General features: G+C 35.4%; 5 protein-coding genes and 2 pseudogenes across 7 annotated transcripts; 6 read left to right on the top strand and 1 right to left on the bottom strand.

Annotated features, from left to right (window-relative positions):
* Nucleotides 1–1,051: 1,051 nt before the first annotated feature.
* LOC140809574 (non-specific phospholipase C6-like) lies at nucleotides 1,052–2,645 on the top strand (the record flags this gene model as incomplete). The annotated part of the gene is given in 5 exon segments (XM_073167248.1): nucleotides 1,052–1,509; nucleotides 1,511–1,629; nucleotides 1,632–1,763; nucleotides 1,865–2,041; nucleotides 2,140–2,645. Coding segments are annotated over 5 exon segments (1,185 nt in total), but the record flags the coding sequence as incomplete, so codon positions are not given.
* A 583-nt stretch (nucleotides 2,646–3,228) lies between these two features.
* LOC140810940 (nuclear transcription factor Y subunit C-1-like) lies at nucleotides 3,229–7,375 on the top strand. 2 transcript variants are annotated; one of them, XM_073168866.1, is made up of 2 exons: nucleotides 3,229–4,011; nucleotides 7,099–7,375. In XM_073168866.1, exon 1 carries the CDS (start codon nucleotides 3,351–3,353, stop codon nucleotides 4,005–4,007), a length of 657 nt encoding a protein of 218 aa, XP_073024967.1. In that variant the 5' UTR covers nucleotides 3,229–3,350; the 3' UTR covers nucleotides 4,008–4,011; nucleotides 7,099–7,375. The 2 variants fall into 2 exon arrangements, with proteins under 2 accessions (XP_073024967.1, XP_073024966.1); XM_073168865.1 differs by having other exon boundaries at nucleotides 3,236–4,011; nucleotides 7,154–7,375.
* A 1,731-nt stretch (nucleotides 7,376–9,106) lies between these two features.
* On the top strand, nucleotides 9,107–9,618 carry LOC140810941 (protein transport protein Sec61 subunit gamma-1-like). Its single transcript, XM_073168867.1, has 2 exons — nucleotides 9,107–9,275; nucleotides 9,361–9,618. Exons 1-2 carry the CDS (start codon nucleotides 9,182–9,184, stop codon nucleotides 9,474–9,476), a joined length of 210 nt encoding a protein of 69 aa, XP_073024968.1. The 5' UTR covers nucleotides 9,107–9,181; the 3' UTR covers nucleotides 9,477–9,618.
* Nucleotides 9,619–11,198: 1,580 nt separating this feature from the next.
* On the top strand, nucleotides 11,199–15,429 carry LOC140810939 (bifunctional riboflavin kinase/FMN phosphatase-like). 2 transcript variants are annotated; one of them, XM_073168863.1, is made up of 10 exons: nucleotides 11,202–11,555; nucleotides 11,748–11,934; nucleotides 12,896–13,026; nucleotides 13,271–13,340; nucleotides 13,583–13,648; nucleotides 13,948–14,102; nucleotides 14,185–14,262; nucleotides 14,489–14,625; nucleotides 14,877–14,969; nucleotides 15,047–15,428. In XM_073168863.1, the coding sequence occupies exons 1-10, from the start codon at nucleotides 11,483–11,485 to the stop codon at nucleotides 15,203–15,205; spliced, it is 1,149 nt and encodes a 382-aa protein (XP_073024964.1). In that variant the 5' UTR covers nucleotides 11,202–11,482; the 3' UTR covers nucleotides 15,206–15,428. The 2 variants fall into 2 exon arrangements, with proteins under 2 accessions (XP_073024965.1, XP_073024964.1); XM_073168864.1 differs by lacking the exon at nucleotides 13,583–13,648 and having other exon boundaries at nucleotides 11,199–11,555; nucleotides 15,047–15,429.
* Nucleotides 15,430–15,882: 453 nt separating this feature from the next.
* LOC140809708 (SWI/SNF complex component SNF12 homolog) lies at nucleotides 15,883–19,034 on the top strand (annotated as a pseudogene).
* Nucleotides 19,035–21,196: 2,162 nt separating this feature from the next.
* LOC140809212 (SNF1-related protein kinase regulatory subunit gamma-1-like) lies at nucleotides 21,197–24,322 on the top strand. The gene is made up of 6 exons (XM_073166733.1): nucleotides 21,197–21,548; nucleotides 22,217–22,389; nucleotides 22,480–22,680; nucleotides 23,111–23,386; nucleotides 23,515–23,678; nucleotides 23,890–24,322. The coding sequence occupies exons 1-6, from the start codon at nucleotides 21,380–21,382 to the stop codon at nucleotides 24,188–24,190; spliced, it is 1,284 nt and encodes a 427-aa protein (XP_073022834.1). The 5' UTR covers nucleotides 21,197–21,379; the 3' UTR covers nucleotides 24,191–24,322.
* Nucleotides 24,323–25,666: 1,344 nt separating this feature from the next.
* Nucleotides 25,667–26,958, bottom strand: LOC140810477 (exocyst complex component EXO70A1-like; annotated as a pseudogene).
* Between the last annotated feature and the right edge of the window lie 184 nt (nucleotides 26,959–27,142).

The following is a 27,142-nucleotide window of genomic DNA, read 5'->3' as shown; positions in this document are numbered from 1 at the left end:
TGTGTACTATCACAGCTTTCCCGTTGGTTGTGAAGCTTCCGAATTCGACGTGCCGCATGTTGCCGGGGAACTGGAAAATGACTCCGGGGGATAGCAGCACGAACAGAAGAAAGCCAATCAAAATCGGTGCCCAATCCTTCATTGTTGTTTTTGCTAATTAAGATCTAGCAAGCTCTAAATATTAAAATGCAAGAGTATTGATATTGAGGAAACTATTCAACAAAGAAATGGGTAGTTCATATAAATATTAGACGACGATATATGTTAGAGAATGGTTGGTTGTTTTGAGGTTTCATCCTTTGATTGTGTTTCAAGAAAAGGACTGCGCAAATTATGGTATCTTCCACTTGTTGAAGGAATTGAATGGAAGATACCTTTGATATGTGGCTCGTAAGATGCCCCACTATTAAGTTATCGGATATAATAAGATACAAATTCTAATCTTAACACGATATCAGATACAAGACCAATCGTTATATGTTGACTGTCGTCATATGAGACGCCGGATAATATCTTGTAAATTTCGCGCTCTAATTATTTATTTTTGGGTTTGAGAGATGTGTTAAATATCTCACATCGACTGAATTAACTAATCGAGAGTTTTATATATATAAAATATTGTATGAAGTTTCCTAGCTTTGGGTTCACTTGGCTCATGGGTTATGCTCTTGTACATGAATCGAGTCTTATTGAAATAAAGGCAGATAATCATGAATAATAATTATCATTATTGAAAGATAAAGAATCTAATTTAGGGGTTAAACTCATACAAATTAATATTTTTTTAAAAAAATAATCTAAAAGAACGATCATCTCAATCATGAATAATAATTAATCTAGTTGCCATTATTTAACTTTACTTTTCTCCACGAAGCACCCAAAAGCATGCTCGTTGATTAATTCCATTGATAAAGTCTTCACCACCTTTGCCACAGAAAAACAATTAGCTTGAATTGAAGCAAGTGCACAAAATTTTCACTAGCCCCTTCTTCAATCTAAGATCAAGAAAATGAGAGCAGTTTTGTTGCTCTATGTGTGGGAAAACACATGAAAGTGTGAGGGAAATGGTTTTGTGGAACAAGCATTAAGCTTGTCAGGTGATCTATCAAAACTTGTCGCGAGAGGATTCAAGCCCGAAAGTCTCCCGATCTACGCTAGTTTAGTTAGCGAATTCGCTGTATTTGATGAATGGTTTTCATCAATCCCTGGTCCAACGCAACCCAACAGGTTGTTTGTATACTCTGCAACTTCCCATGGATCCACGTCCCATGTGAGAAGCCAGTTGGTCAAGGGGTTTCCACAAAAGACGATATTTGATTCGTTACACGAAAATGGAATGGACTTCGGTGTCTACTTCCAGACCATTCCAACGACGTTGTTTTACAGAAGTTTGAGGAAACTGAAGTACATCTTTAAGTTCCATCAGTATCGTTTGAAGTTCAAGAAAGATGCTAGGAATGGAAAATTGCCTAGTTTTAGTGTGATCGAGCCTCGGTATTTCGATTTGAAGGGATGTTGGGCACGGGCAGAAGTTGGTTAAGGAGGTGTACGAGACACTGAGGACATGTCCTCAGTGGAATCACACACTTCTGGTAGTTACTTATGATGAACATGGTGGATTCTATGATCATGTCCTGACCCATATGTTGATGTCCCTAACCTGGACGGGAGCACCGGCCCGGCCCCCTATTTCTTCAACTTCGATAGGCTCGGGGTTCATGTCCCGACTATAATGGTCTCTCCTTGGATCAAGAAAGGAACTGGTAGTGTACTATTAATATATATCTCTGCACTCGATGCTTGTGATTTGTAAAGATGGCTCGATACTTACATATTTTTTTGCTCTTTTTCCTTCACTATGCAGTGATTAGCAAGCCAACAGGTCCAACTCCAAGTTCCGAATACGAACTCTCATCGATCCCTGCTACAATAAATAAGGTTTTCAATCTCTCATTCAATTTCTTGACTAATAGAGATGCTTGGGCTGGAACCTTTGAGCAAGTTGTTGCCGAGTTAACCTCCCCAAGAACTGATTGCCCCGGTAATCTATCAAGTACCATAAGTTGGTATAAAAACAATCCAAGAAAACATTTCTCGATCAGATTCTCATGGATACAAAAAATGTGAACATTTTTGCAGAGGTTTTACCAGATGTATCACCTTTAAGGAAGACAGGGACAAATGAGAGTCGGAGCTTGTCCGAGTTTCGGAGTGAATTAGTGCAATTGGCAGCTGTTCTGAATGGAGATCATTACTTGAGCAGATCATTCCATGAGAAGAAGATGAGTGTAAAAGAAGCTCATCAATACATAAAGAGTGCGGTTTCGAGGTTCATTAGAGCAAGCAACGAGGCCGTCAAATGCGGCGCAGCCGTGTCCACCACCGTGGACATGAGGCCTTCACTAACCACAAGATCCTCAATCCACAATCGAATATGAACAAGGTCTCAAATCAGGATAGCCAGAAACATTACCTTGTTCAAAATGATTGTTGAAAATTTTCAAAAAAGTTGACCAATGTTATTTTTCAAAATTCATGTAAAAAATGGTGTTTACTCCAAATACACAAATACATTCAACTTTTGTATCCAATTTTTCTTCTTGTTCATATTTTGTCCACCTCGAATACAAGAAGTCTGGCAATCTTCTCTTCTCACTTCTCTTCTTAGAGACTATTCATGTCCATGTCCAAGTCCATTAGGAAAATTCTCATAATATAATAACCCAACTAACCTTCTATTACAAAACATAACAAATTTCAAAAATATATTAAAAAAAATATTCCCGATCGATGTCGGGCACCTAAGTTTGGGTTACCCGAGTTTAAATATCGAATTCATGCTAAATTAGTGTCACGTTGCTCGCCTCTCGTGCTTATTCAATTGACAATTTTTATTATTTTCAAATTAATAATTTTTTATTATGAGTAATATATAAAAATTTGATAATATAAATAGATAAAAGATAAATAAATAATTTTATAAATTTAAAAGATTTTTGAAATTATATAAGATATATGAGATATAGATATGTTACCTTATTAATTAAATATTATTTAAATATTTTCTTGTCTGTGGCCATATATTTTGTCCAATCAAAGCTCATAATTATAGATAGCATATAACCCATTGGCTTAAAATATTTCCATGTCTATACGACCAAGCACACACTATTTATGCTCATCACATCCACGCTGAAATCACTATCTCCACTCCATAATGGTTTACTTATTTTGTACTTTGTGTTTTCTAAGTTGTACTCTTTTATTGCCCTGCCATTCCTCTTCCCGTATCATATAACCGAACCTATTCTCATTTCTCCTCATCATCTTTTTTCCTAGGAGAAAACATAATGGAAAACAACCCGCAGCAGAGCTCGGCGGCGGCGTATCCACCTGGGTCGCCGTATCACCACCTCCTCCAGCAGCAGCAGCAGCTCCAAATGTTCTGGAATTACCAACGCCAGGAAATAGAGCAAGTTAACGATTTCAAGAACCACCAGCTCCCATTGGCTCGAATCAAGAAGATTATGAAGGCTGATGAGGACGTGCGCATGATATCCGCGGAGGCACCAATCCTCTTCGCCAAGGCTTGCGAGCTCTTCATTCTGGAGCTCACGATCAGATCTTGGCTCCACGCCGAGGAGAACAAGCGCCGGACGCTCCAGAAAAACGACATCGCGGCGGCCATCACGCGTACTGATATTTTTGATTTTTTGGTGGACATTGTGCCGAGGGATGAGATCAAGGATGAGGCGGCTGCGCTGGGTGGGACTGTGGGGCCCGCTGCCGGTGCAGGTGGAGTCACTGGTGTTCCTTATTATTACCCGACGATTGGTCAGCCTATGATGGGTCGTCCCGCTGTGGATCCGGGGGTTTACATGCAGGCGCCGCCTCCGCCACCATCGCAGGCGTGGCAGTCCGTTTGGCAGACAGCGGCGGATGATGGTTCGTATGCCAGTGGCGGTGGTGCTACCGGTGGCCACGGAAACCTCGACGGCCAAGGCTAACTCTGTAATTGAACATTTCTTTTCATGTGTTTATTAATTTTCACAATTTTTACTCGGATTTGGCGTTTTTGGAGAATTTTTAGGTGTTTCTGTTAAGGAATTTGTTATTTTGATTATTATTTTTCATATTCTAATTTACAACTAGCGATGAGTTGATGTATTGTGGGAGCACTGTTTGCAGTGACTGTCTGGGATGCGGCCGTCCGCACTATATATGCACTGTCACAATGAAATTATCAGCAGTTATTCTGCAAAATGCTGATATATAACTTTTCTATAGCAAATTTATTAGCTGTTCCATAATCAAGACCAATCCTTGCCGACTATTGTTGGATTCGCTGCATTTACCCTGTCGTTGTGGTATTTATCTCGTTTTCCATCCACAACAAGTTTATTTTCATGAACCATGCTTTTGAGACAAACGATAGAACTATAGTTGAAACTTAACATTAGAAATATATCACATGCAAATTTAGCAAATTACATATATCAACAAGCTATACCATTTTACCTTTCCTACGCTCATTCTATACTGATTTATTGGTTGCTCCATCCATTTCATACCAAGCTTATGCCATTCCACCGTTATTTACCCAGCCAATGTCACTTTATCTGCTTCGTGTAACTTGATGGACTAATAGAATGTAGCCTTTCGTCTTTTTTCCATCCACTATAAGGTTGTTCAACTGACCATACTTGTGAGACAAGCAGAAGAACAATGGTTAGAAACTCAAAACATGAACTATAGAAGCACAAGGTGCACTAAAGCGCATGCGCATTGTAGAGTCTGGGCACAAAGCGCAAAGCAAGGCACATGTTTTACTGAAATGAAGCGTCCAGAGTAGTAGTGTGCTGGAATTTAATAATTAGAAGAGAATTTCATTTTTCGTACCCAACATGTAATTTACAAACTATTAAATAACAATAAACAAATAGTCGCCAGTCTCCAAGAAAAAATATAATTAGATTAGTCTTGCATTTTATTTTGGATCTGTCCTTATGTCTGAGCCACGTTCAAAATGTGTATAGGATCTTTAAAGTGCAAAAGGTTGAGGTTTCACGGTTAAGACATTTGATATTCGAAAGGTTGCGATTTAGCTTGTATGTAGCCATAAAGACTGAACCTCGCTGTTCCTTGAGCCTAATCACATGCTTGTGAGGGTTTAGTAACTATGATGTATGTGATTGGTAATTGAAATTGGGAGGTAGATGCATTACATGATATCTGCAATAAATTAGGATATTGCTTCTTTGTGTGATAAAACAAATATTGCACTTCCACGGCCCAGAAAACTATGATTCTCTCAGTCAACATAGATCAAGATAATAGCGTTACAGCTCACAACATGTTTCCTTCTTTTTTTTGGTATTATGATCCAGAGTACTTCTTTGTGCTCGGTTAATTTGGTTGTCACTAACTTAAAGGGTTTGATAGTTTGTAAGGGCTTTGCAAATGTAAATACGTTTAATACCAGTGTAAAAACTTGACTAGTTGATGGAATTGTCGTACGTATATCAAAGGTATAAAAGAATGACAGAAAAGCATAATTTGTTGAGTCTGCTTATCAGTTGTGGAATATTTCTTCCACAACATGAAAGATATTCGGAGTTGCTACGATTCCATGTAAAGAATTTAGAGTGAGAGAATAATAAACCTTTTCTTGGCCAAGTGGACTTCGAGCTGTAAGAGTTACTTCTTTGGCTTCCAACTTGGTCATCCTTGCAGACGTACGAGTAAGAATGAGACATGAAATTTTATCTGAAAGGGTATCGAGGTACTGTTGATGCAAACTGTGTACTTGTTGCGTGTGAGGCTACAGTGTAAGTAAGCCTTAATGGATATTGGAGCTCTACTTAAACGGTAAAAAATGAATCCATTCTGCAAAATAGCGTGGAATTGGTCAATTTTCAAATCTAGCATATCATGCCCTGTGTTAGGGAGTGTCTTCGATTTTAATCTTTTTAAAAAAGATTTTTTTTTTTAAATAATAATAATAATTTTGCCCTGCCTCGTGACCTAGGCGGGACTGTTGCCATAAAGGCGTGGCTTTGACCACTTTGCTAGTTTTGAAAATTGGTCCCTTCCACGCTATTTTGGAAAATGGATTAATTTTTTAGTGTATACTGTAAAAACTAAAAAGATCAATGTCCAGTGAGATATATCATTAGATTCAAAAGATAACTCAGTCATTTTTGGCCAAGCGGAAACATTGGCCTAAAAGTTATTCTTGTGCGAGCTGTGCCATTCACCTCAGTTTGATATTGAAAATATAAATAAGTCCCAACACATGATATATCTTGAGAATCTTAGAAAAAATTACTGGTCTTAGAATACACCTCCGTCGTCAATTTTAGAAAGATTTCAGTCATAGAGCTGTCATTACGGGTAATTGATTCTTTGCTCAGGACAGATTCAGGAAAAATTTAACTCTTGAAGTTAGGAGTGTTTCTCTGTCGTTTTTCTAGTGATGTGAGATGGTAAACATAATCAGAAAGATTGAGATGGCGTCCATTACTGATTATTTGATTTCAGTTACATTACATTGAAATTTGAAAGTGTTACTGCTTGCTTCATCAACCATGATAGAAGCGTCACAGTAAAGTCCTATCTGGGAATAGGTTGCAAGATCTTTAGGTGGGCCTTGAATCAATGTGCGTTGGCACTGTACACAAGCGATTATGTTTTGGAGGTTTGGTGCATGGTGTTCATTGTCAATGCTGTACCAGGGTGTATGAAAACTGAACTAGGATGAACATCAATCACCTTGAGGATAATAAATATTAATTTCTTATATCTGTATGGTTAATTTTGCGAATATTTCCTAGTTTTAATTTCCTAACTAAGTTAATTTTTTGAACTCATTTAATCAATGCAACCATTGAGAAAAAAAATGTTTTGTTTTAACTCAGCTCCCTTGTTTCTATCATTAACTTTTCATATGTTACTGTTTTATTCCTTTCTTTGGTGTGTATATATTTCATAGTATGTTTATTAGATAATGACTTCTCATGTGATTGTTGCCGACATCATTTCATTTGGAGACGGTTATGCCTCGTGGCAAAACTTGATCAACTAGCCTTTCTGCTCAAGGGATATATGGATGGATGCTTGCTGATATTGATTGTAACAATCTTGTTTCTTACAGTTGAAATGCTGGTGAAATGGCAGCTAACTCACAGGCGCGACGTGAAAATATCCCTGGATATGGGTGTTACTGTAATGACTTGATACTTCGGAGTTTGTATAAAAAAAAAGTTAATTTTATGTGTAGCTACTCAGAATTTATTTCTCCCAATCCATGTGTGGATCATGTTTTCAGTGCAAATTATACACTATGCTGAATTTTTTATCCCATGATTTTTCTTCAGTTTCTGCATATGCCTAAATAGGGCGTGAGTTCAGAGTTGTATTTAGGTTTGTGCTTTGAATTCCACTTTAAAAAGAGGAAGGAAAGAAAGAAAATCATACCCACACAACCTATAAATCCTATACTACATGGGGATAAGTCGTGTCTGTGTAGGATAGAACAGAGATTGAAACTGTATGCAGTGAGGCCTCTTCACTTCTAAATCGACGATAGTACTTGAAATCTATATTCACGGTGGTGTCGTGAGAATTATATAATTTTAAAATAAAAAGTCAAATAAATGAAGAATTATTTGAAATTATTTCATATTTTCCAAAGTTTGCGTCAGTTGTTGCGGCTCCTTATGGAATCAGTATTGGGTATATAGAAGTTTCGAGTATGTCAGACAACATTTGTTAGTGTAATTATCCGACCAGCGTGATTTTTAGATTTTATCAGAATATATTAAAATTCCGAAATTTTAACTTCAAAATCAGAATTAAATTTTAAAATTAAAACAAAGAAGTGAATATTTTATTAAAGAGGAAAAAAAAGAAGGCTAAATTATGCCTGTTGACTGCACAAATTTGTTTAACACAAAAATAGAAAAATGTGGATCTAAACACGGTTTCAAGTAGCACAAATAAATAATCGAAAAAATCGATAAATTTATATCACTTTAAGTACTTTCGACTTTTCGATCATTGGTCATTTAGTAAATCGAAGCTGCGTAACAGTGGTTTAGAAGACATCAAATTGCATTTGGTATGCAGTAAAGGTAAATCAAAATATCTCATATTTTAATATTATCTCATTTATCAAATCAAATATTTTAAATCTAAAATTAAGTATTTCACAAGTAAAATAAGTACTTGAAAAAGTTCAATACTTAGTTACAAATTTGTTTTTTTCAACAATAAAAAAAATTTAAATGAAATAAACATGTCATCCAAATGGATCTTGGATGAAAATGAGAGCACTTGGTGAATTTACGTATCGAATACCTAGTATTTTAATACACATTCTGAGTATCTCATTTACTAAATCAAATATTTTAAAATTGAAAGTAAGTATTTCGTAAGTAAAACTAAGTATTTCAAAAATTTTAATGTTTAGTTACGAATTTGTTTTTTTAAAATAAAAAAATATTTAAATTAAATGTATATGTCATATAAATACATCGAGAAACAGAGCTGGAAAGATAAGATACCAACAAAAAAAAGTGAGTTATACAATATTTTATTAATTAAAAAAGAGTAGGTCTCATGTGAGACCTTCTCACGGATCTCAATCTGTGAGACGGGTCAACCCTACCCATATTCACCATAAAAAGTAGTACTCTTAGCATAAAAAGCAATACTATTTCATGGATTACCCAAATAAAGATCCGTCTCACAAAATTTGACCCGTAAAACCGTCTCACACAAGTTTTTGTCATTAAAAAATAAAAAAGTAAAAATAAATAAAACATAGAATAAAAAGTAAGTTGGATTTTTATCAAATATTAAAACACAAAAAAAAAAAAAAAAAAACCGATTTTAGACACTAAATCTTAAAGAAATAAAAAACAGATATACTTTTCTCCGAATTGCCTTATCTCGTTAGTTCGAAAGTAAAGTCGAATAAATTAATTGTAACAAGACCTCGTACTATGGAGCCTGGATCAATTACTATAGGGTTAATTCGGGGATTGTACATTCCGTCATCCCTCTTTGACTTTCAACCAATAGGAAGTGGTCCTCTGATTTCCCCCTATATAAGTAATATAATCCCTAATTCCATAACCCTAATTTTACTAATCTTCGAACTCAATTTTCAGAGCAGAAAATGGATGCTTTGGATTCAGTTTTCGATCCACTCAGGGAATTCTCCAAGGACAGCATTCGTCTTGTCAAGCGGTGCCACAAGCCTGACCGCAAGGGTACTCGCCCCTCTCTGTTGTACGGCATTTGATTTGAGTTTCTTTTCTTCGTAATTTTGTGAATCTCTGTTGATTTTGTCTGTAGAATTCACGAAGGTTGCTACTCGAACTGCGATCGGTTTCGTCGTGATGGGATTTGTTGGATTTTTCGTCAAGTTGATTTTCATCCCCATAAACAATATCATCGTGGGTGCTTCCTGATGGATCGATTCGAACTGCGGGTGCTGTGATCTACTATCAAATCGATTAAATTTGATTTTTTTTTCGAGGGATCGTTTTATGAATGTAATGAGCTTCAAAGATCCATTGAATTTAAGACGTGAAATCGTGATAATCTTTCTTACTTGACTTGCCATTCTCTTCTCTATGGCTTTCAACTCTGTTCGTGCATTCCCTTCTCCTATTTATTACCAAAATAAACATCTTTGAACGAACTGAGTTTTTGTTTCTTAACGGTGTGCTTGACAAACAAGATTTGGGAGGATTTGATGGAATTTGAATTTTAAAATCTTTTTTAAAAATAAGATTCGAATTTGTTTAGGATTTCATGGGATTTTCACAAGTATACCCAAATCCCATCAAATTTGATAAGATTTGGTTGGATTTGAATTTTAAAAACATAAAATTACTTTTTTATCCAACACTTTATTCTCCACCAAAAGTTTTTGAAGCTAGTTTAGTAGAAATTTAAAATTCCAAATTCGAATCATATTTTCTCCAAACAAGAAATAGATTTATAAATATCATTTTTAAATTTTAAACCAAACACCAAATGGAATTTCGAATACTTGAATTTCCAAATCCAATTTCAAATCCAATTTCAAATCCACGAAATCCTCTCAAATCCTGGTTGTCAAACACACTATAAATATCAACTGAAGATTCAATTTTTATTTGAGTTTTTTTTCTTTTTTTATTTATTTATTTTTAATTCATACTTCAGGTGTAATATCTTAATATTTTTTATAATTATATTTTAATCTTATTTAAATATAAATCAAATAATGTGTAGCAGTAATAAGAATGATTTAGGATAATGGATGATTTTACAATTTTATTGAGTAAAATATAATTAAGACGTAGTGTTAATTTTTTGGAATACCATTAATATTTCGCAATACAAGTACTGAAAATATGAAGCTACTGCTTCCTCAAAAAGAAAAATATGAATCTATTTCTATTTTATTTAAATGTTTCTCTTTATTAAATTTTATTAAATGAAAACAAATGTTTTTGTTCAATAGTAAACAAATAATTAGTTCTATTTCTATCATCTTCGTATATTTTCGATGAACTAAAGATTATTTTTATTTATAGAAAAATATTTTTTCATTGCAAGTATAAATAACTTTGGCAAAAAATTGTATGAGACGGTCTCACGGGTCATATTTGTGAGACGGATCTCTTATTTGGGTCATACATTGAAAAGTATTACTTTTTATGTTAAGAGTATTACTTTTTATTGTGAATATAAGTAGGGTTGACCCGTCTCACAGATTAAGATCCGTGAGACGGCTCAATAACTTTTAATTTCTTTTACGTCATTTTAGCATGGATTGCTGGGCAATTAGTCAGTAACACTTCGTTAGATATGTTGATCTGTCAAAATTCATATAGTAGGTTTCATGTGCAATCTTTTAACATATCAATTTCTATGAAACTATTTGATTTGATTTATAATTATCGTAAAAAATAATTTTTGACATAAATAATTAATATTTTTAGCTCAAATCAATATATAAAAAACGATATTTTTGTAATGAAAAAATATTTTGGAAATAAAAATTATAATTTTTTTTGTGATATTTTTGACTCATTTGACGATTTCAGATAAGTTTTTTGTGAATTTCAGAATGAATATGTTATTTTAAAAATCTCATATAGATATAATATCTTTTAAATTATGTAATATAATCTAAATCTAAAAAGGTAAATGAACTTTAAAAATATTATAAAGTTACAGCGAAGGCATCTGTTTGCAGCATTTGGCATATGCCAGACAATTCCCCATTAGTTTCAAGAATCTACGCCATTGCTGGAGACAGGCGAAAACACACACGCACACACACTAAAACTTCTTTACGCTATCTATCAATAAGCCTATTTGCGATGGGAATCGATCCTTCTTTCAGCTTCTTCTCTATATTTACGGTATTAGTTTCCTTTCCTGTCAAACGGGCACAGATTCATTACATTTTGCGAGTTCAATGGAGAATTCATGTCCAAAGACTCGTGTTTTCGCTGTTATATTTGATTTGGATGGGACCCTTTTGAATACAGGTATATTATCTTCAATCCTTTTTTCTTGGTTTCTGTTTTCAGTAGCTGAGCTAGCTAGTGTGAACTGACTAGTATAAACAAGTTCATGTTAGTTTTTAGAAATTTTTATTTCCGCCATTTGAAAGTTTTGTGGTTTGTCCGGAGAAATGGGGTTTATATATTGGTGGTGACTTTGGATATGTATATTTCCAGAGCAACTGACTAAGGACATTCTGAAGAATTTCTTGGCTAAATATGGGAAGATCCAGGACAATGAGAAGGAAAAGAAGAGATTGGGAATGACGCAGAAAGAATCAGCTATAGCAATTGTGAATGATTATGATCTTCCCTTGACTCCGGAACAATTTACTCGAGAAATCCTGCCAATGTACTATGGAAAGTGAGTTTCTAAATCTCTTATCTGGCAAAGTACATAATTTATGTTGCTGAGCCTGAAAGTACTTCTATTCGAAATATTGATTTTTGCTGCAAGTATTTTGGATGCTGGAAGTCATACACTGTCACAGGCAGTCGCTACAATTGTTGAGTACATGTCTTTTATACTACCGTCAGTGTGTTTTGAGTAACATGGAAAGAAGGAATGATTTATTATATTCCTTAGTTGTCCCGGACTTGTCTGCCTATGATCACGCCTAACCATTTCAAGTCTGTTTTATTTGTGGAGTGGCTACTGAGTCATAATCATCCGTAATTAATATATAATACAGGACCAGTTTCTTTACATGAATGACATTTTGTTGGAGTAATTACAAAATATGATGGTAGTTGTTACTGCTTGTTTCTTCTAATTTCTTTTTGGACCGAGTCTGTGAGCTTGAGGGACTTGTCCCTTGTTGTCAATTTATTCTATGATGGATACTTTTAATTTGGCGTGAAAATTGGTCTTGGAAGCATTTTGATCTCTTTTTCCCCCTTAAATCAATCTCAACTTTACCAATTCTAGTTGTATTCAATTATCAACTGCTATGCTCGACTGTTAGGTTAAACGTTTTGTTTCATATATCTCTACAAGTGCGACCTTTTAAGTAGCAAGGGCTCTCTTGCTGACGTCATAGCACTTTCGAACAAGTATGCTAAATGGTAAATGACATGTCTCAAACTAGAATATGAGTAGGGACGATCTCTTTCCTTTCATTGCCTATTCAAAACCCATGCACTAGATTTGTTATAAAAAAATTATTATTCTCCACTAAATAGGGGCTGAATTTTGAAAATGACAATTAAATGGTAATTCCATGGATCATCAGCGTTCATAGATAGAACTTGATGATCATGAATGATTGAACTGATTTTATTCCCTACTTTATATTTGCTCGATATCATCCATTGTTTTTGTTAAGGTGGAAAGAGGCAAAACCGCTTCCTGGTGCTGAGCGTCTTATGAGACATCTTCACAAACATGGAATACAGTTTGCACTCGCATCAAATTCTTTGAGTAAAAACATTGACGGAAAAATATCACACCATGATGGTAATGTTTTTTTACCTTATTACTATTTCTACGAAATCACTCATGAGGTTTTGTTTATTACTTAAAAGTACTATGTATGGTTAGTTATAATATATTTTCAAGGTCACTGCCCTACACATATTTGATCACTGATAAGGTATTGATAAACTGATTACTCGAAAATCACGTCTGAAGGGATACAGTAATTTTGCAACAAGAACAATAATTTCCCAAGCGTATCAATTGTATGGTGTTGCTTTTATAGGTTGGAAAGAACGCTTTGTTACCATTCTTGGAAGTGACCAGGTCAAGTCAGGGAAGCCCTCTCCGGATATGTAAGTTATTATTTAAGAGAGCCACTTACAGGACCTAATCCATTGTGAATTGAGAAGTTCACATTTTTCTTTGGTAAAGCTTTTTTATCGTTGCTATTAGTACTAAAACAAGCAAAATCAATTATGCATATAATACTCAGTTAATATCACATGTAGCACTAGCTTACTTTAAATCACAAGGAAGCTTGATTCCTTCTTGTTGTAGTATCTCCTTGTGTTATCTGAGTATCTCTTATAACCAGATACATTGAAGCTGCAACTAGAATGGGAGTCGATCCACTGCATTGTCTTGTGATAGAAGATTCTCTGTGAGTGTTCATTACATTGTTTCTTATCTTGCAGATTTTACCCTTCATCAGAGGGACACACCTGGTGGAGGTGAAAGTAGGATCACCCGCTTAACTTTATTTTTTTGAAAAAAAACAACTTTATTTGTAATTTGTCTAAAAGTCTAAGTTTCGCCCCCAAATACATTAAATCACCCTCTCAGCCTCCATCATGGCCTATTCAAAATCATGGGTCCTCTACTACCTCCATCATGCCTAATAACCTGCGTGCTTTTTTTTTATTCAAAACTATTTTTCATTCCACATCTCGATTTTAACAGAGTGGGAGTAAAAGCAGGAAAGTCTGCTAAAATGAAGGTAGTAGCAGTGCCGTCACTCCAAATTGGAACAGATACATTTTCTGTTGCAGATTCCATACTTCACTCACTCCTAGAGTTCCAGCCAGAACTATGGGGTCTTCCACAATTCGAAGACTGTATGATTCTTGTTTCGCTAAATCCACTCTCTTGTCAACGGTCTTGAATGCATGCTGTTGAAGCAAATTTTGGTTACTGCAGGGGTTGGAAAAACTTTGCCTATCGAACCTATTAATCTATCAGGCATCTTTACCGATGGGCTTTTTCATGCATATGCAGGTTTCAAGATCTATTTCCTTTTCCTGTGAGTTACTTGTTTCATTGTACGATTGTTTTAGTTTTACACCATGTCGAATCCGTTCTGGAAATTTTACTAGCATTTTGTTCGTTCACTGAAGGTGTTAAATTCTGTTTGCACATCTTTTTTATGCGCGTGCTTTTCAGTTTCACGTGGTTCGTCTGATATGTTATTGTCCCGGGAACATCTTTTTATGTACAAATCCAGATAATAGCCTTACAGTGCTCCCTGATCAAATCTGGGGACTTTACCTTGGCTGGGTCAAATTTGATGAGCTGAAAGTCTCAAAAGCTGTAATCAGCATAGGTTGGAGCCTTGGTTGTTGCAACTCTGAGAGAAAAATTGTGAGTACATTATTTATAGCAATCACTGTTCTAGACATTTATGCTAATGAAAACGTGAAGAGTGAAGACGACTGCCGAGTCTTCTAAATTTCTTTTTCACAACACTTACAAATTTCCTTCGCGAAATCTATGCTTCTGTTAGATAAACATATGTATAATCACAGGCAAACTCCATTCACAGAAATGGTTCATAATTTAGTTCACGCATTTTCTTTCTCATAGTTCTCACATTGAATTTTTTTCTCATTCAGAATGTTTCTATACTAGATGGAAGCAATCACAACGTTTACGATGGTAAGATGCAGTTGTTGATTGTGGGCTACCTTCAAAGGTCGATAAGTGAGGTAAGTGACATTGAATAATAAAGGGATCTATATGTTTAAGTTGAAGCTTCTTCTAATTGCCTGGAGACAATACGCAGGACAACATATTGATTTTGAACAACCTCGACATACTCGATGAAGATAAAGTGACTGCTGATGCTGCTTTGAGTTTGCCTGCATTTTCCCACAAATTATGCAAATCTTTCAAACGTGAAGATTATGTTGTAGATGATTTCTGTGTTGAGTCGGAAATCTGAGGACGTTCTTGTCTGAGGTTTTCTTCTGGTAGCTCACAAATAAAGGGTGCACTGATTGCAGATTCACCCTACCTCCAACTTTTCTTGAACAATCATCTCGTAGATCATTTCAAGAAATAGAATAAAAATGAAGAACTCGTTTCCTTTCATTTACACTATTTTTGTTGAATGTATTAGCAATTTATTTTACAAGGCAAGAAAGAAGATGCTCTGAAGTAATTAAGATAATATTTTTTAACATGGATGGAAGCCTCAAAAAATTAATAAAAAAATTGGCTGATCCACAAATCAAGATTGTTCTATCAAATTTGATTTAAATTCAAGCTGATTTCAGATTTTTTCAGTCAAATATTAGAATAATAATATTATCAAAATTATTTGGTGAACATAGTTAACTCAAAAAATCAGTGGGATTATTCAAAAAAATTATTTTTTTAAAAAAAATCATTTAAATAAGCATATTCGGGAAAACCTTATAAATCAAGTTTCTCAATAAAATTCAATGTTTTTATATTCAAAATTTTATTACATTTTTAAATAAAATACATGTTTTGAATATTTTTCCTGAAAGTTAATTTTGATATTATTATTTAAATTTTTTAACATTATTATTATTACTACAATTATTATTATTTTGTTTTATAATTTAACAAATAAAAAATTAAAATTTTATTTCGCAAATTTATAATTCCCAAATTTAATCCATTCTGCAAAACCCCACGGCCACCATCACCAGCTCCCCCACCTCTGTCATCGCCGCCACCCCACCGCACCTGTGTCATTCAGCTGCCATTTCTCTGCCTCCGCCCGCGTCTCGTCTTCAGTGCCAGTCTTCAGCAAGCCTCTCGTATTTATACTTCATCTCTTTTTTTTGATATGTTAATTTTCAGGTTTTCGTATGGATTTGATAATTTTATATGGTAATATCACCCTGTGTTTTACTTATCTTTTGTTTTATTTTATTTTGTCTCCTTTCCTGGGTTTGATTTCGTTTTCAGTTTCTGTGTATGTTGGAGCTGAGTTCAACAGGCTCGAACTGTGACGGAACCTAAAAATTTCAAATGTTCAAACCAGAATGCAGGAATTGACTCAATATTGATGGGATTTTCTTGAGTTAATAAAATCCCAGCAAATCCATTAATGTGCTAACTCTGTTTTAAAGATTCCATCCCACCTTTAGTTCCAAATCTCCTCAAATCCTGTGATATCCCGGTTGCAAATTGAAAGTGAAAGTTCACTTTATCTAGCTTTGTTTAAACGAGAATTGTTTGGTTTTTTTTGCTGAAAGATTAAAAAGATGAATTTTCTTGCTATCTGGAAGTTATATTTTTCTCTAACATGATGAAATTATTTTCAAATTGCAGAAATTGTGGGTGTTGGATGTTTTAGAATTGAAAATTTGCTATGGATAATAATATTCATAAAAACCACAACCCTGTGAGGGGAAATTTCGGTTTTGGGAATCCTGGAGGAAAGCAAACGCAAATTCCGATGCAGGTGCCCTTGAATCAGAACCAGCAACAGGTACCCCAGATGCTGCCCCAGAATCAGCCTCAAGTCAGGCCCTATTTTCCTGGACATTTTCAACCATCAGAACCTCAGGCGCAGGCGTTTGCGCAGGGCCAAACAGTTCAAGTCCATACTCAAGCGCAGTTCGTGGCCACCCAGCCTCAGGGCCACAATAACGTCAGCATTTCTTCACCATCTGTGTCCGACTCCTGGGTCTGGAGGGGCAGGAACAGGGAAGCGCCTTCACAAACCACCTTCTCGGCCTTCTGGGGGATTATCAGCTCAGGGAACTGCTTCCCCAATGAAAACCATGGAACTGACCCCCGCTGCACATAGAGGGAAGCGGAAGGTTCTGGATAAAAGTATTCCTGATAAAGTTGCAGCGATAGTGCCAGAATCTGCTCTTTATACTCAATTGGTTGAATTCGAGTCTCGTGTAGATGCCGCCCTTACGAGGAAAAAGGTTGAGATATTAGAAGCCCTGAAAAATCCTGTACGTGCTCAGAAGATCCTACGTGTATATTTGTTCAACACATATGCGAACCAGGCACAGACAGATTCCGTGAAGGAAAATGCTGAACCACCTTCTTGGACACTCAGGGTGATTGGGAGAATTTTAGAAGATGGCAAAGATCCCGCTTTGGAAGGACAAGTGCAGAAATCAAGCTGTTCCTACCCAAAGTTTTCAACTTTCTTCAAGAAAATTACTATTTACTTGGATCAAAATCTGTATCCAGATAACAACGTAATACTTTGGGAGAGTTCTCGATCACCGATGCTTCATGAGGGGTTTGAGGTGAAGAGGAAAGGAGACAAGGAATTCACTGCAATTATTAGATTGGAGATTAATTATTGCCCCGAAAAGTTTAAACTTTCACAAGCTTTGCATGAAGTTCTTGGCATTGAGGTGGATACACGACCTAGAATTATTGCAGCACTTTGGCACTACGTGAAAACTAGAAAATTACAAATACCCGGTGACACTTCGTCCTTCACGTGTGATCCACCTCTTAGGAAAGTGTTTGGAGAAGACAAGTTGAAATTTTCCATGGTTATGCAGAAGATAACACCTCATTTGATTCCACCTGGTCCGATACACATAGAGCATAAAATTAAGCTCTCTGGTGGTAGTCCCGCTGGAAATACTTGCTATGATGTGCTTGTCGATATTCCTTGGACATTAGAAAGGGAAATGTCAAATTTTTTGGCCAACATAGAGAAGAACAAGGAGATTGAAAATTGTGATGAAGCAATTTCTTCTGCTATAAAGAAAATCCACGAGCATCGCCGAAGACGAGCTTTCTTTCTTGGATTTAGTCAGTCACCTGGAGAGTTCATTAATTCCTTAATTGCTTCTCAAGCCAGGGATTTGAAGCTTGCTTCACTAGATACCAATCGCGACGTGGAGAAAGAGCGGCAAGCAGAGTTTTACCATCAACCATGGTATGTATATATATTTTTGGCATTTGGAAATTCAAAATTTCGTGGCATATGTATTTGTTGCACGAACCATTGTATGTGGAAATTGTAGATTACACATCTTTATCTTTAAAATTGATTACTTATCTTGCAAATGTGCAATTTTTATGTTTGCTTGAGGCTTGAGCGGGACGTCTTTTTTATGCAAGTATGTCATTGTGGTTTCTCTTCCTTCTGAAGATCTTCAGTTGTATACCTAATTTTTTAACATGAATGTCTAACCAAAATTACGTTAAGAATGAGTGACTTAAAGTCCAAGAATTTGCTCTTTCTATTCCATTTGAGAATTGATTTGCTCATACTTTTTTCATATACCAATCGACTGATTCATATGTTGTGGCATTGTGCTGCTGTCTTCTGTTCTGGTATCTTACCATGAATGCCAATTGTATTTGTCTGTTTGTTATTATGCTAATATTCTCGAGACAGTTGTATCTTTATGTGTAGTTTAGACTTTTGGCGCATGTTCATTTCTTCCTTTCTTGGGGCATTTCTAATTCACCTTTCTGCGTGGCATAGGATTGAAGATGCAGTTATCCGGTACCTAAATCGCAAGACTGCTGCTGGGAGTGAAGCACCTGGAAGCAAATAGTTGAGCAACCATTTGACTTGTGCACTAGTTTACGTGTAACTTTCTTTACCATCTGTCCCATTTATATCTCGTTCTGAGCCATTTCAAAACTTAATTCTAATCCATATTTAGGGTATATCAGTAGCCTAATGCTAGAATCGATACTAAGTTAGAAATTAGAATGCTATTGACATTGTCCTAACTTTTAATTTGAGTTAATATTTTTCAGTCTGAAAAATATGCTAATTCAGGGATGACCTTTAGACTTTTTAGTTCTAGTTTTAGAGGTTCTGTTATTTGTCCATAAAGTCGTGTCACATTCTCATGGGACAGAACCATGATGAAAATATCAGAGTTATGTAATCCATGACTGTGCTTCAAAGTCTCTCCCTGCAAATTTGAAATGAATTCGAACTCGTATTTTCCGGCTTGCTTTGTTCAGCTGGTTAAGCCTACATATTTTGGTGGGAATACTGTTACTTCTTATCGGACTTGATGCATTCTTTCTGCGGCATATAGGACCATATGATTTTGCAATGAGTCGTTGCTTTGCTTTGACACAGTCATATGTTTCTCACTTCATCAATTTGCTGTCTGTTAAACCTGGCTCCGAACGGTGCTGGTCTAAACCCGGTCAAAGGGTCTAGAAGCGGGTCGAGTCGGCTAATTGGTTTAATGAATTCGTTCTTATAATAATATTTCATATTTTATTGAATAATGAATGTCTTACATAACTTTAACTCACAATATTTTTTTTTTGGCTATCTTATTATTAATATGTTATGGATTACACATAATTTATTAAAATTTAAAACTTGTCTAGTGCTTAATGGATTTCTGGGTCCAACTAGACCTGCTTGGTTTTGGGGCAAGGAGTGACAAATCTAGGAATTGGTCAAACTCGTTCGAGACCTTCCTGTGGCCATCCTAAACCCGCCATTGCCCCATCACCTTCGTTTTTAAGTCTTGTGGGGAACATGTTTTCTAAAACTAAAGAAAAAGTTGAGAATCTGGATTGAAAATCTTCGCACGCTGAGGTTATATTTCGGGCAATTCATATTTATTTTACGCTTGCCTCATTATGAAATAAAGTCAAATGAATGTGACATCTTACTGTCTAAGGCGTGTTTTTATAGGAAAGTGACATTCAATTATTGTATGAAAATTCATATGTGATTAGTGTTAATCATAATTTTGAACAACTTGTGCTACTATGAGGGAATCATGGAAATTCCACTTAATTCGTGTAACGAGTTGAAGCTGGTCCGACTCTGACTCAAAATGTTCTATGTTCCCATGTATTTTTTTCAAAATATAAAAAAAAAAAAAAAAAAACCGATTACCTATTTGTTTTAAATTTTGTAAAATTATCCTCAATTTTTTTAAATTATTATTTTATTATTCCTTGTATTTATATCAAATAAGCCATCGGTGACTCAGATTATATTGTCCACGAGGATTTATGACACGAGAAATTGATAAGAATATTGTTTTTTGATCGAAAAAATTTTGCATCTATTATTTTTTTTTTTGAAAAAAAGGTTTCTTTAAATTTTTTGTTTAGCTTTTATTTATTTAAGTATATATTTTGTGAGACTGTTTCACATATCTATTTTGTGCAACATGTCAATATGATCTATATTTAAAAGTGAAAAGTAATTTTTTTAACATAAAAATTACTATTTTTCATGAAATTAATTATGTTAGAAATCCGTCTTATAAAATCGATATGTGATATGGTCTCAAATAAGTTTTTGTGTATATCTTTCTATTGTGAATAAATTCTTGACACAATTGGATGCATATAAAAATTTTAAAACTAAAATGTTTCATTGTTAGTCGTTTTTTTGATAAGGAAAGTCGTTTTTTTGATAAGGAACAAATAAAGGTGCAAATTACCATATAAAGATTGGTAAAATTGCATATTTGGTTTTATATATTTGCTTGATTTTGGTCTTTTATTTTATCAAATATCAATTTTACTTTTGTATCTTACTAATTTTTACAATTTTACTTTTTTACATCGAAAGTTCTGAAAAAAAAACTAAAATATCAAAACCAAAATAAAAATAACAAAATAAAATCAAAATTTAACAATATAAAAAATCAAAATTAAGTCAAACTCACAAAATAAAAAATGAATTTTCTTGTAACTAGATAAATAAATTTAGAACAACTTGCTGCTTTTTAGTACTGTTCTTTCGTTGTCTGTTGTATGTGGCAAGTGGCCCCAAGTGAAACTCGGATGAGTATGATCGTTAAAATAGTGCTCCAATGGATAAGAATCAAAAGGACCCGAATTTATCGTCTTCTACTTTGATCATCCTGCTGCAAAAGCCATCGACGACACGTGTCGCCAGATCACATTCAACGGCCAGGATCAACAATGTAGACAGCCCACGTCCCACAGTTTTACATTATTATATGATTATTTTACAGGTATTATGTTCTGTGTCAGCTTTCAAGATTGTGGTATTTGGCATGTGGAATTCTTTTTCTGTGTGAAAAAAAATCTTTTCTTGATCATTTGAGAGTGGTGAACGTGTGTGCTTTTAGGTGTGGGTTGTTTGAGAAAACATATACATACACAAATACATATATAATACGTATCAAGAATGGTGATGGAAGAAAGCGAAACGCCGAGGAGCCCAGAAGCTGAGGTGGGTATGCAAGTGGAAGATTTATGGGATATTCAAGAACAGCAGCTGACACCTACTGAGAAGCTTAACGCTTGTTTTGAGAGTATTCCTGTTTCCGCCTTCCCCCCTGCTCCTCCTACCCAAGGTAATCTTTCATTCATGGAATAAAACATTTACTGTGATTCTTGCTCTTGATTGAAGATTAAGTCACAATTATTTCTAGATTGGAGTCTGTTTTGTAAAAAAAATTCTTGTACGTATCCGTGGTGAATATGGTCTCTGTGAACAGATGACGATTTAAATGATCAATAATCCGTGTTACAAATTTAGAATCTTCGGAAGGGTTGATTTGTTCCAGTGAACTTCGGGTTCAATTTCTTACTTTTTATAATCACTTTACTGTATTTTGGAATTATGGTCCACTTTACGATCATACTGTTTCTCTCACAGTTACTCTGTTTTTGTTTGAAGTTACGCTATTGTTGCTTTGTATTGTATTAAAATGAATGTTTATTGAGGACAAGAATTAAGAAAGTAATAGCTGATATCTGACATTACTAAATACCGGATAGGTGTGGTTATGCAGAGATCATTCGCCAAAACTATGATTTGCTGTCTGTTTAGATGCTTCTGATAGCAGGCTATGAAAATATGTCAGATGCCTCGTTGAAATTTTTTTTGTTATGTTATGTTATGTTAAATATACTTGGGTGGGTAGCATGGTATATATGTATCTTGTTTCTTGAATATCTTCTTTGGCCAGTCAGTAGCTTTCAGATATGGGGGCTTAATTCTAAGCAATTTCATGTGCAGTTATTGAGATAAGTTCGGATACAAATCTAGCCGAAGCCGTTAAATTACTTGCACGTCATAAAATCCTTAGTGCACCAGTTGTGGATGTGAAAGCACCAGAAGACGCGAGTTGGATTGACCGATATATTGGCGTTGTAGAGTTTGCTGGCATAGTTGTTTGGATATTACATCAGGTTTAATGTTCTCGTTCAGTCCCATCAAAATTCTTTGTTCTCTGAATTACAATCATAAAAAATAGAAATTAATTTAAACTTTGGCTGCAGTCTGAGAGGATGGAAGGCAGCAAAACTGCCTTTGATTCTGCCTTAAGCGACACAGAAGATGCTACTGCCTCAGCTGTTGCCACAGCCGCAAATGGAATGTCATCTCCACGGTTTAAAAGTATGCACCCCGACTCTCCCACAGCAACTTGCGGGAAATTTTTTGAGACGCTCACTTCTTCTGATTTCTACAGGAACACCAAGGTTATTAATCTCTCGCCTTACCTCTTTTCATGATCTCATGTTGTCAGCATAAGAAATTATAGTTTTAATATATTTGAGTTCTTGTCCTACTTTGTAGGCTAAAGTTTTAGGTTTACACACTGTCTTTGGTCTTATAACCTAACATTGGTACTCAATCTCTTTAAGAATTGAAGTAGTTGTCTAGATAATATGACCCATATATTTATGTTATAGGCTAGATTAATGTGCATATTGGAAGTTGTTAATAGTGAGCCATCGTGTGCTTCAATTTCGTAAGGGGTTGGCTCAACAAGAAATTGTGAAGCAACTAATGAACTCAAGGACTCTTTCATATCGTACCTAATAATATAGTATTTAAGCTTGTGCTCTCTTCAACAGTTTGACTTATGGCCTAAACCTAACTTCATCTGCCTAATGGATGCATAAATAGGTTGGCGATATTTCTGGATCTTTTCGTTGGGCTCCATTTCTAGCTCTGCAGAAAGCAAACTCTTTTTTGACGATGCTCCTGCTGCTATCAAAATACAGAATGAAAAGTGTTCCTGTGGTTGATTTAGGAGAAGCAAAGGTTGATAATATTATCACTCAGAGTGCTGTTATTCACATGCTTAAAGAATGTGCTGGACTTCATTGGTTTGAGAGCTGGGGTTCGAAGAAACTGTTTGAACTCGGTCTTCCCCTTATGAAACCTAGACAACTCATCAAGGTACTTGGCAAAAGTTATCGACATTATACGGATGAACATTGTAGTTTTTAATTTTTTTTATGTCAAAACTTGTGTTTATAATCTCAGAGTTTACTTCTGATTCGTTATATTTTGTTTGCCATGTTCAGGTAAATGAAGACGAGCCTGTGCTGCAGGCATTTAAATTGATGAGGCAGAAAGGAGTTGGAGGGGTGCCGGTGGTTGAAAATGGAGGAAGCAAGGCAATTGGTAATATAAGCATCAGGGATATCCAATTCCTTCTTATTGCACCACAAATTTACAGGGAATACAGGTCTCTCTCTATAATTCATCTATTTTCTCCACGTTTTCAGTTCGAGTTCAACATTTTTTTAATATATCTGTAAAAAAAAAGGTAATGCATCTGTTTTATCTCAAATATGTCAGATCATGCTCGTGCTTGACTAGAGTTCGATAATTTCGAGTAGGAATGAAAAAATTATGTTTCGTCCATGCTCATTCGGAGTATTTTCATACTTGTACAGATCTATCACTGCAAAGAACTTCTTGACAACAGTTAGAAGCTATCTGGAGGAGGAGCATGAGAAGGAGTCGCCACTGTTGATTGGCATGGTAACATGCCGGAGAGACGATACTTTAAAAGAAGTCATAATGAAGCTCGACTCAATGAAGATCCACCGAATATATGTGGAGGATGGAGATGGAAACCTGCAGGGTGTCATAACCCTGAGGGACATAATCTCAAAGTTAGTACACGAGCCTCGGGGTTATTTCGGGGATTTCTTCGATGGAGTCTTGCCACTGCCTGCAAATAGCAGGGTTTAACTTGTTGCAAACTAGTGCAGAATTCGTTTGTTTTGATGCAAGAATCTATATATAAACATATTACTTATGAGGTGTAGCTACTGGTTTGTCTTGTAGTTGTGGAATAAAATTTTGATATGGTAATTATTATCTTGCACAAAGACATCTCTACCATCATCCTCATGAGTATGAAATTAATGGAAAGAGTTCTTGACCAGAAGTTCTCTTTCTTTTCTTCTTTTTTCTTTTCTTTTTTTGATCAGTAAGGGAGGAGAATTGTCCTTTACTTTTCAATTGCACTTTTTAAAAGTAGGTTTGGGGAGCCAATAGTTAGTGTATAAAGTGAGTGAGATTCTTGAACAGTCAAGCTTTCATTTCGTAGTAAAAGTAGACTTAGTTTTTCTTTTAAAAATACAATGTCATAATGATTAACTCATCAATTGCTCAAAAAAAAAAAAAAAAACCATCAGTAAAATTCAAGTAAAATACAATATACCGATACAAGTCCAAACTCGATAATAAAAAAAAAATTACATATTTCACAAATTTGCAAAAAAAAAAAAAAAATGGACAAGTGATGAGATCTGTTTTTGATATGATATAACAACGATAAAACTAATTAAACTAGAAGTTTATCATTTAAAATAACTCAAACAACACATTTGTAACTGATGACTTTTGACTACTGTCGATCAACAATATAACGTTATGAACATATCAAAAACATCCAAAAACATAAACATATTTAGCCTATGACTAATCGCCTAAATGTATCGAAGAACAAAATTTCAATCAATCCACAAAACTTATAGCTAATATATCATCAGTGTCTCTAGTTTGACACTCATTTGTATCAATCTGTTCCCCAATTTTGTTTAAAAAATGGGCGATGGCAACCATCTTTGAAATCGTCTACGAAAAGATCAATTGAAAATAATTGCCACAATGCAAAAGAGATTAAAATTGGTTGGGTTCATATAAAAAATGGCCACCATTTGACCAAAATATTTTTTTCACGTGGGGTCAAAGGTAGACCCCGTGCGTGAACGCTCACACAATAATCAAGAGTGGAAAGCATTTAAGTACAATCCAAGGCAATCCACCAACTGAAGCTACATAAAAACATACTATTGGGTATCTTAACTACTGTATCACTCCACGTGAATAATTCATCGAATGTAAAACACCTCCCTTCAGTGGCGGAAAAATAAATATGACAATAAATCCAGCACCATTAAGGTCTGCTAATTGACGTCTAGTCAGCACAATATTCGACGTCTAAACAAGACAAAGTAACCCATAACAGCCTTGCAAGTTGCAATCTATTTGCAATGAGACTATTGAGACAGATTGAAACAACTAGAGAACTGGTAGGGTGATGCTGTAACTTACAGTATATGAGAATAGCTTCTCCCATTGACGGAAAAAGCACAACACTGAAAGAAAGAAAAAAAAACTCTTGAAGCAGGCTAAACAGAATTTGAATCTTGTTGCTTAAGACATATCCTCGCTTCCTCTTTCTTTTACATGCAAGCATCAGTTTAGATTCACCACAAAAAAATATAACTGAACTCAACATGAACACAATCCATAACAAATTGAAGAAATTAAAGAACTTTGGTAATCGACTCCCAAATATCACCTCCCATTGCGAAATGTGATTCATGATTATAAATACATGAAACATATATAGTCCCACACATTGATGATATAATACATGTACAAAGTTATTACGGTATATCTCAAAGGGGTGAGAATACCATCCTAACACAACAGATCGTACGCTCACATCAATGGTGAAGAGCACATCAGCAAGCTGAAGGTAGAAGTCGAACTATTCGTGAAAACAAAAAGGATACCTGTCACCAGAGTACTGCATTTCCATGTACTTTTTCTTCTCATGTGGTGCAGAATAAGGGGTCCTCCTTCAAATAGATCCAACAAATAATTCTCTAAATCCTCAGGAGAGTATTTAATATATTTTCCAGCATGCCACCCACTCTCTCGTTGGCTCCCCAACCTTCCCAAGAATGATCGATATGCCGGAATCAATTTTTCCGAAATGGATATGCGGAGCTCTTCTCGAAGCTGAGGATCTGGAACCTTCCAAGCAGTCTGAATCCTATAGATATCTTCAAAACAAGTATTAAAGTTCTTGAATCTTTCTTTCAAAGCCACCTTTGTTGCACTACTTGAGCTTCCGCCAATCCCTTCATCTTTCAAACAAGACAAGACCTTGCTCCATGCGGCTCTTAGATAATGTGTAGCATGTTGCCGAATCAGACCTCGTCGTTTTTTAATCCAGTTATCGCCCAAAACTTTTCGGAGCTCTGAGTCCTTTACTTTTTGTACAATGTAAAGGATGTTGTTCATCAGAAAAATATGAGGCATTGCGCCATCCTCATACATTCGCGATTTTTCCTCAAGATTTGATTCCAAAGAAGTTATCAATGCCAAGAGGCGCTGAGCAATGAGAGACATGCTTGTCTCCAAATTATCATTATTCTCCTTTTCCAATCCTGGGTTATTCTACAGAGTCTCCAAGAGTGAATTAAGTGTGTCACTATAATCCACAATCAATTTTGCGTAATTCATAACATACCTAGTGAGTGGATGAATCCCACCATTCTGCATCGGATTCCTTGAAACCTCCCCCTGAACAGCATTCTCAAACTACACAAAAGTCCCAACTGCAGTCTCACCCAGGCATCTAACACTCCCTTTGCCTCACTACACACCATATCACCTGCATCTTCATCCATAAACAGGGTTAACTCGACCCTACCCATTTGCCCCTGCTGGCAGTGTCCCATAAAAGTCGATCCAACGGCTTAGATTTTTCCGAGTCAATGTTTTTTTTTTTACAGGGAAGTGGGCCCAGATCACTCATGTAAAGTGATCCGGGTCGTTCATTGTCCGTGTATCGGGATGGATCAAATTGAGGGACGACATATCGTCCCCACCGAAGCTAAT

Source organism: Primulina eburnea, chromosome 13 (assembly GCF_022965805.1).
Source record: "Primulina eburnea isolate SZY01 chromosome 13, ASM2296580v1, whole genome shotgun sequence".
Taxonomy (NCBI): domain Eukaryota; kingdom Viridiplantae; phylum Streptophyta; class Magnoliopsida; order Lamiales; family Gesneriaceae; genus Primulina; species Primulina eburnea.
This window is presented reverse-complemented; position numbering and strand designations above follow the sequence as displayed.

Coding starts and splice junctions, on each gene's coding strand:
- LOC140810941 (XM_073168867.1), top strand. CDS start 9,182: ATGGATGCTTTGGATTCAGTTTTCGATCCACTCAGGGAATTCTCCAAG. Junction 9,276..9,360: donor CCACAAGCCTGACCGCAAGG/GTACTCGCCCCT, acceptor TTTTGTCTGTAG/AATTCACGAAGGTTGCTACT.
- LOC140810939 (XM_073168863.1), top strand. CDS start 11,483: ATGGAGAATTCATGTCCAAAGACTCGTGTTTTCGCTGTTATATTTGAT. Junction 11,556..11,747: donor TGGGACCCTTTTGAATACAG/GTATATTATCTT, acceptor GTATATTTCCAG/AGCAACTGACTAAGGACATT. Junction 14,970..15,046: donor TTCAAAGGTCGATAAGTGAG/GTAAGTGACATT, acceptor GACAATACGCAG/GACAACATATTGATTTTGAA.
- LOC140810940 (XM_073168866.1), top strand. CDS start 3,351: ATGGAAAACAACCCGCAGCAGAGCTCGGCGGCGGCGTATCCACCTGGG.
- LOC140809212 (XM_073166733.1), top strand. CDS start 21,380: ATGGTGATGGAAGAAAGCGAAACGCCGAGGAGCCCAGAAGCTGAGGTG. Junction 22,681..23,110: donor ATTTCTACAGGAACACCAAG/GTTATTAATCTC, acceptor ATGCATAAATAG/GTTGGCGATATTTCTGGATC. Junction 23,679..23,889: donor CAAATTTACAGGGAATACAG/GTCTCTCTCTAT, acceptor ATACTTGTACAG/ATCTATCACTGCAAAGAACT.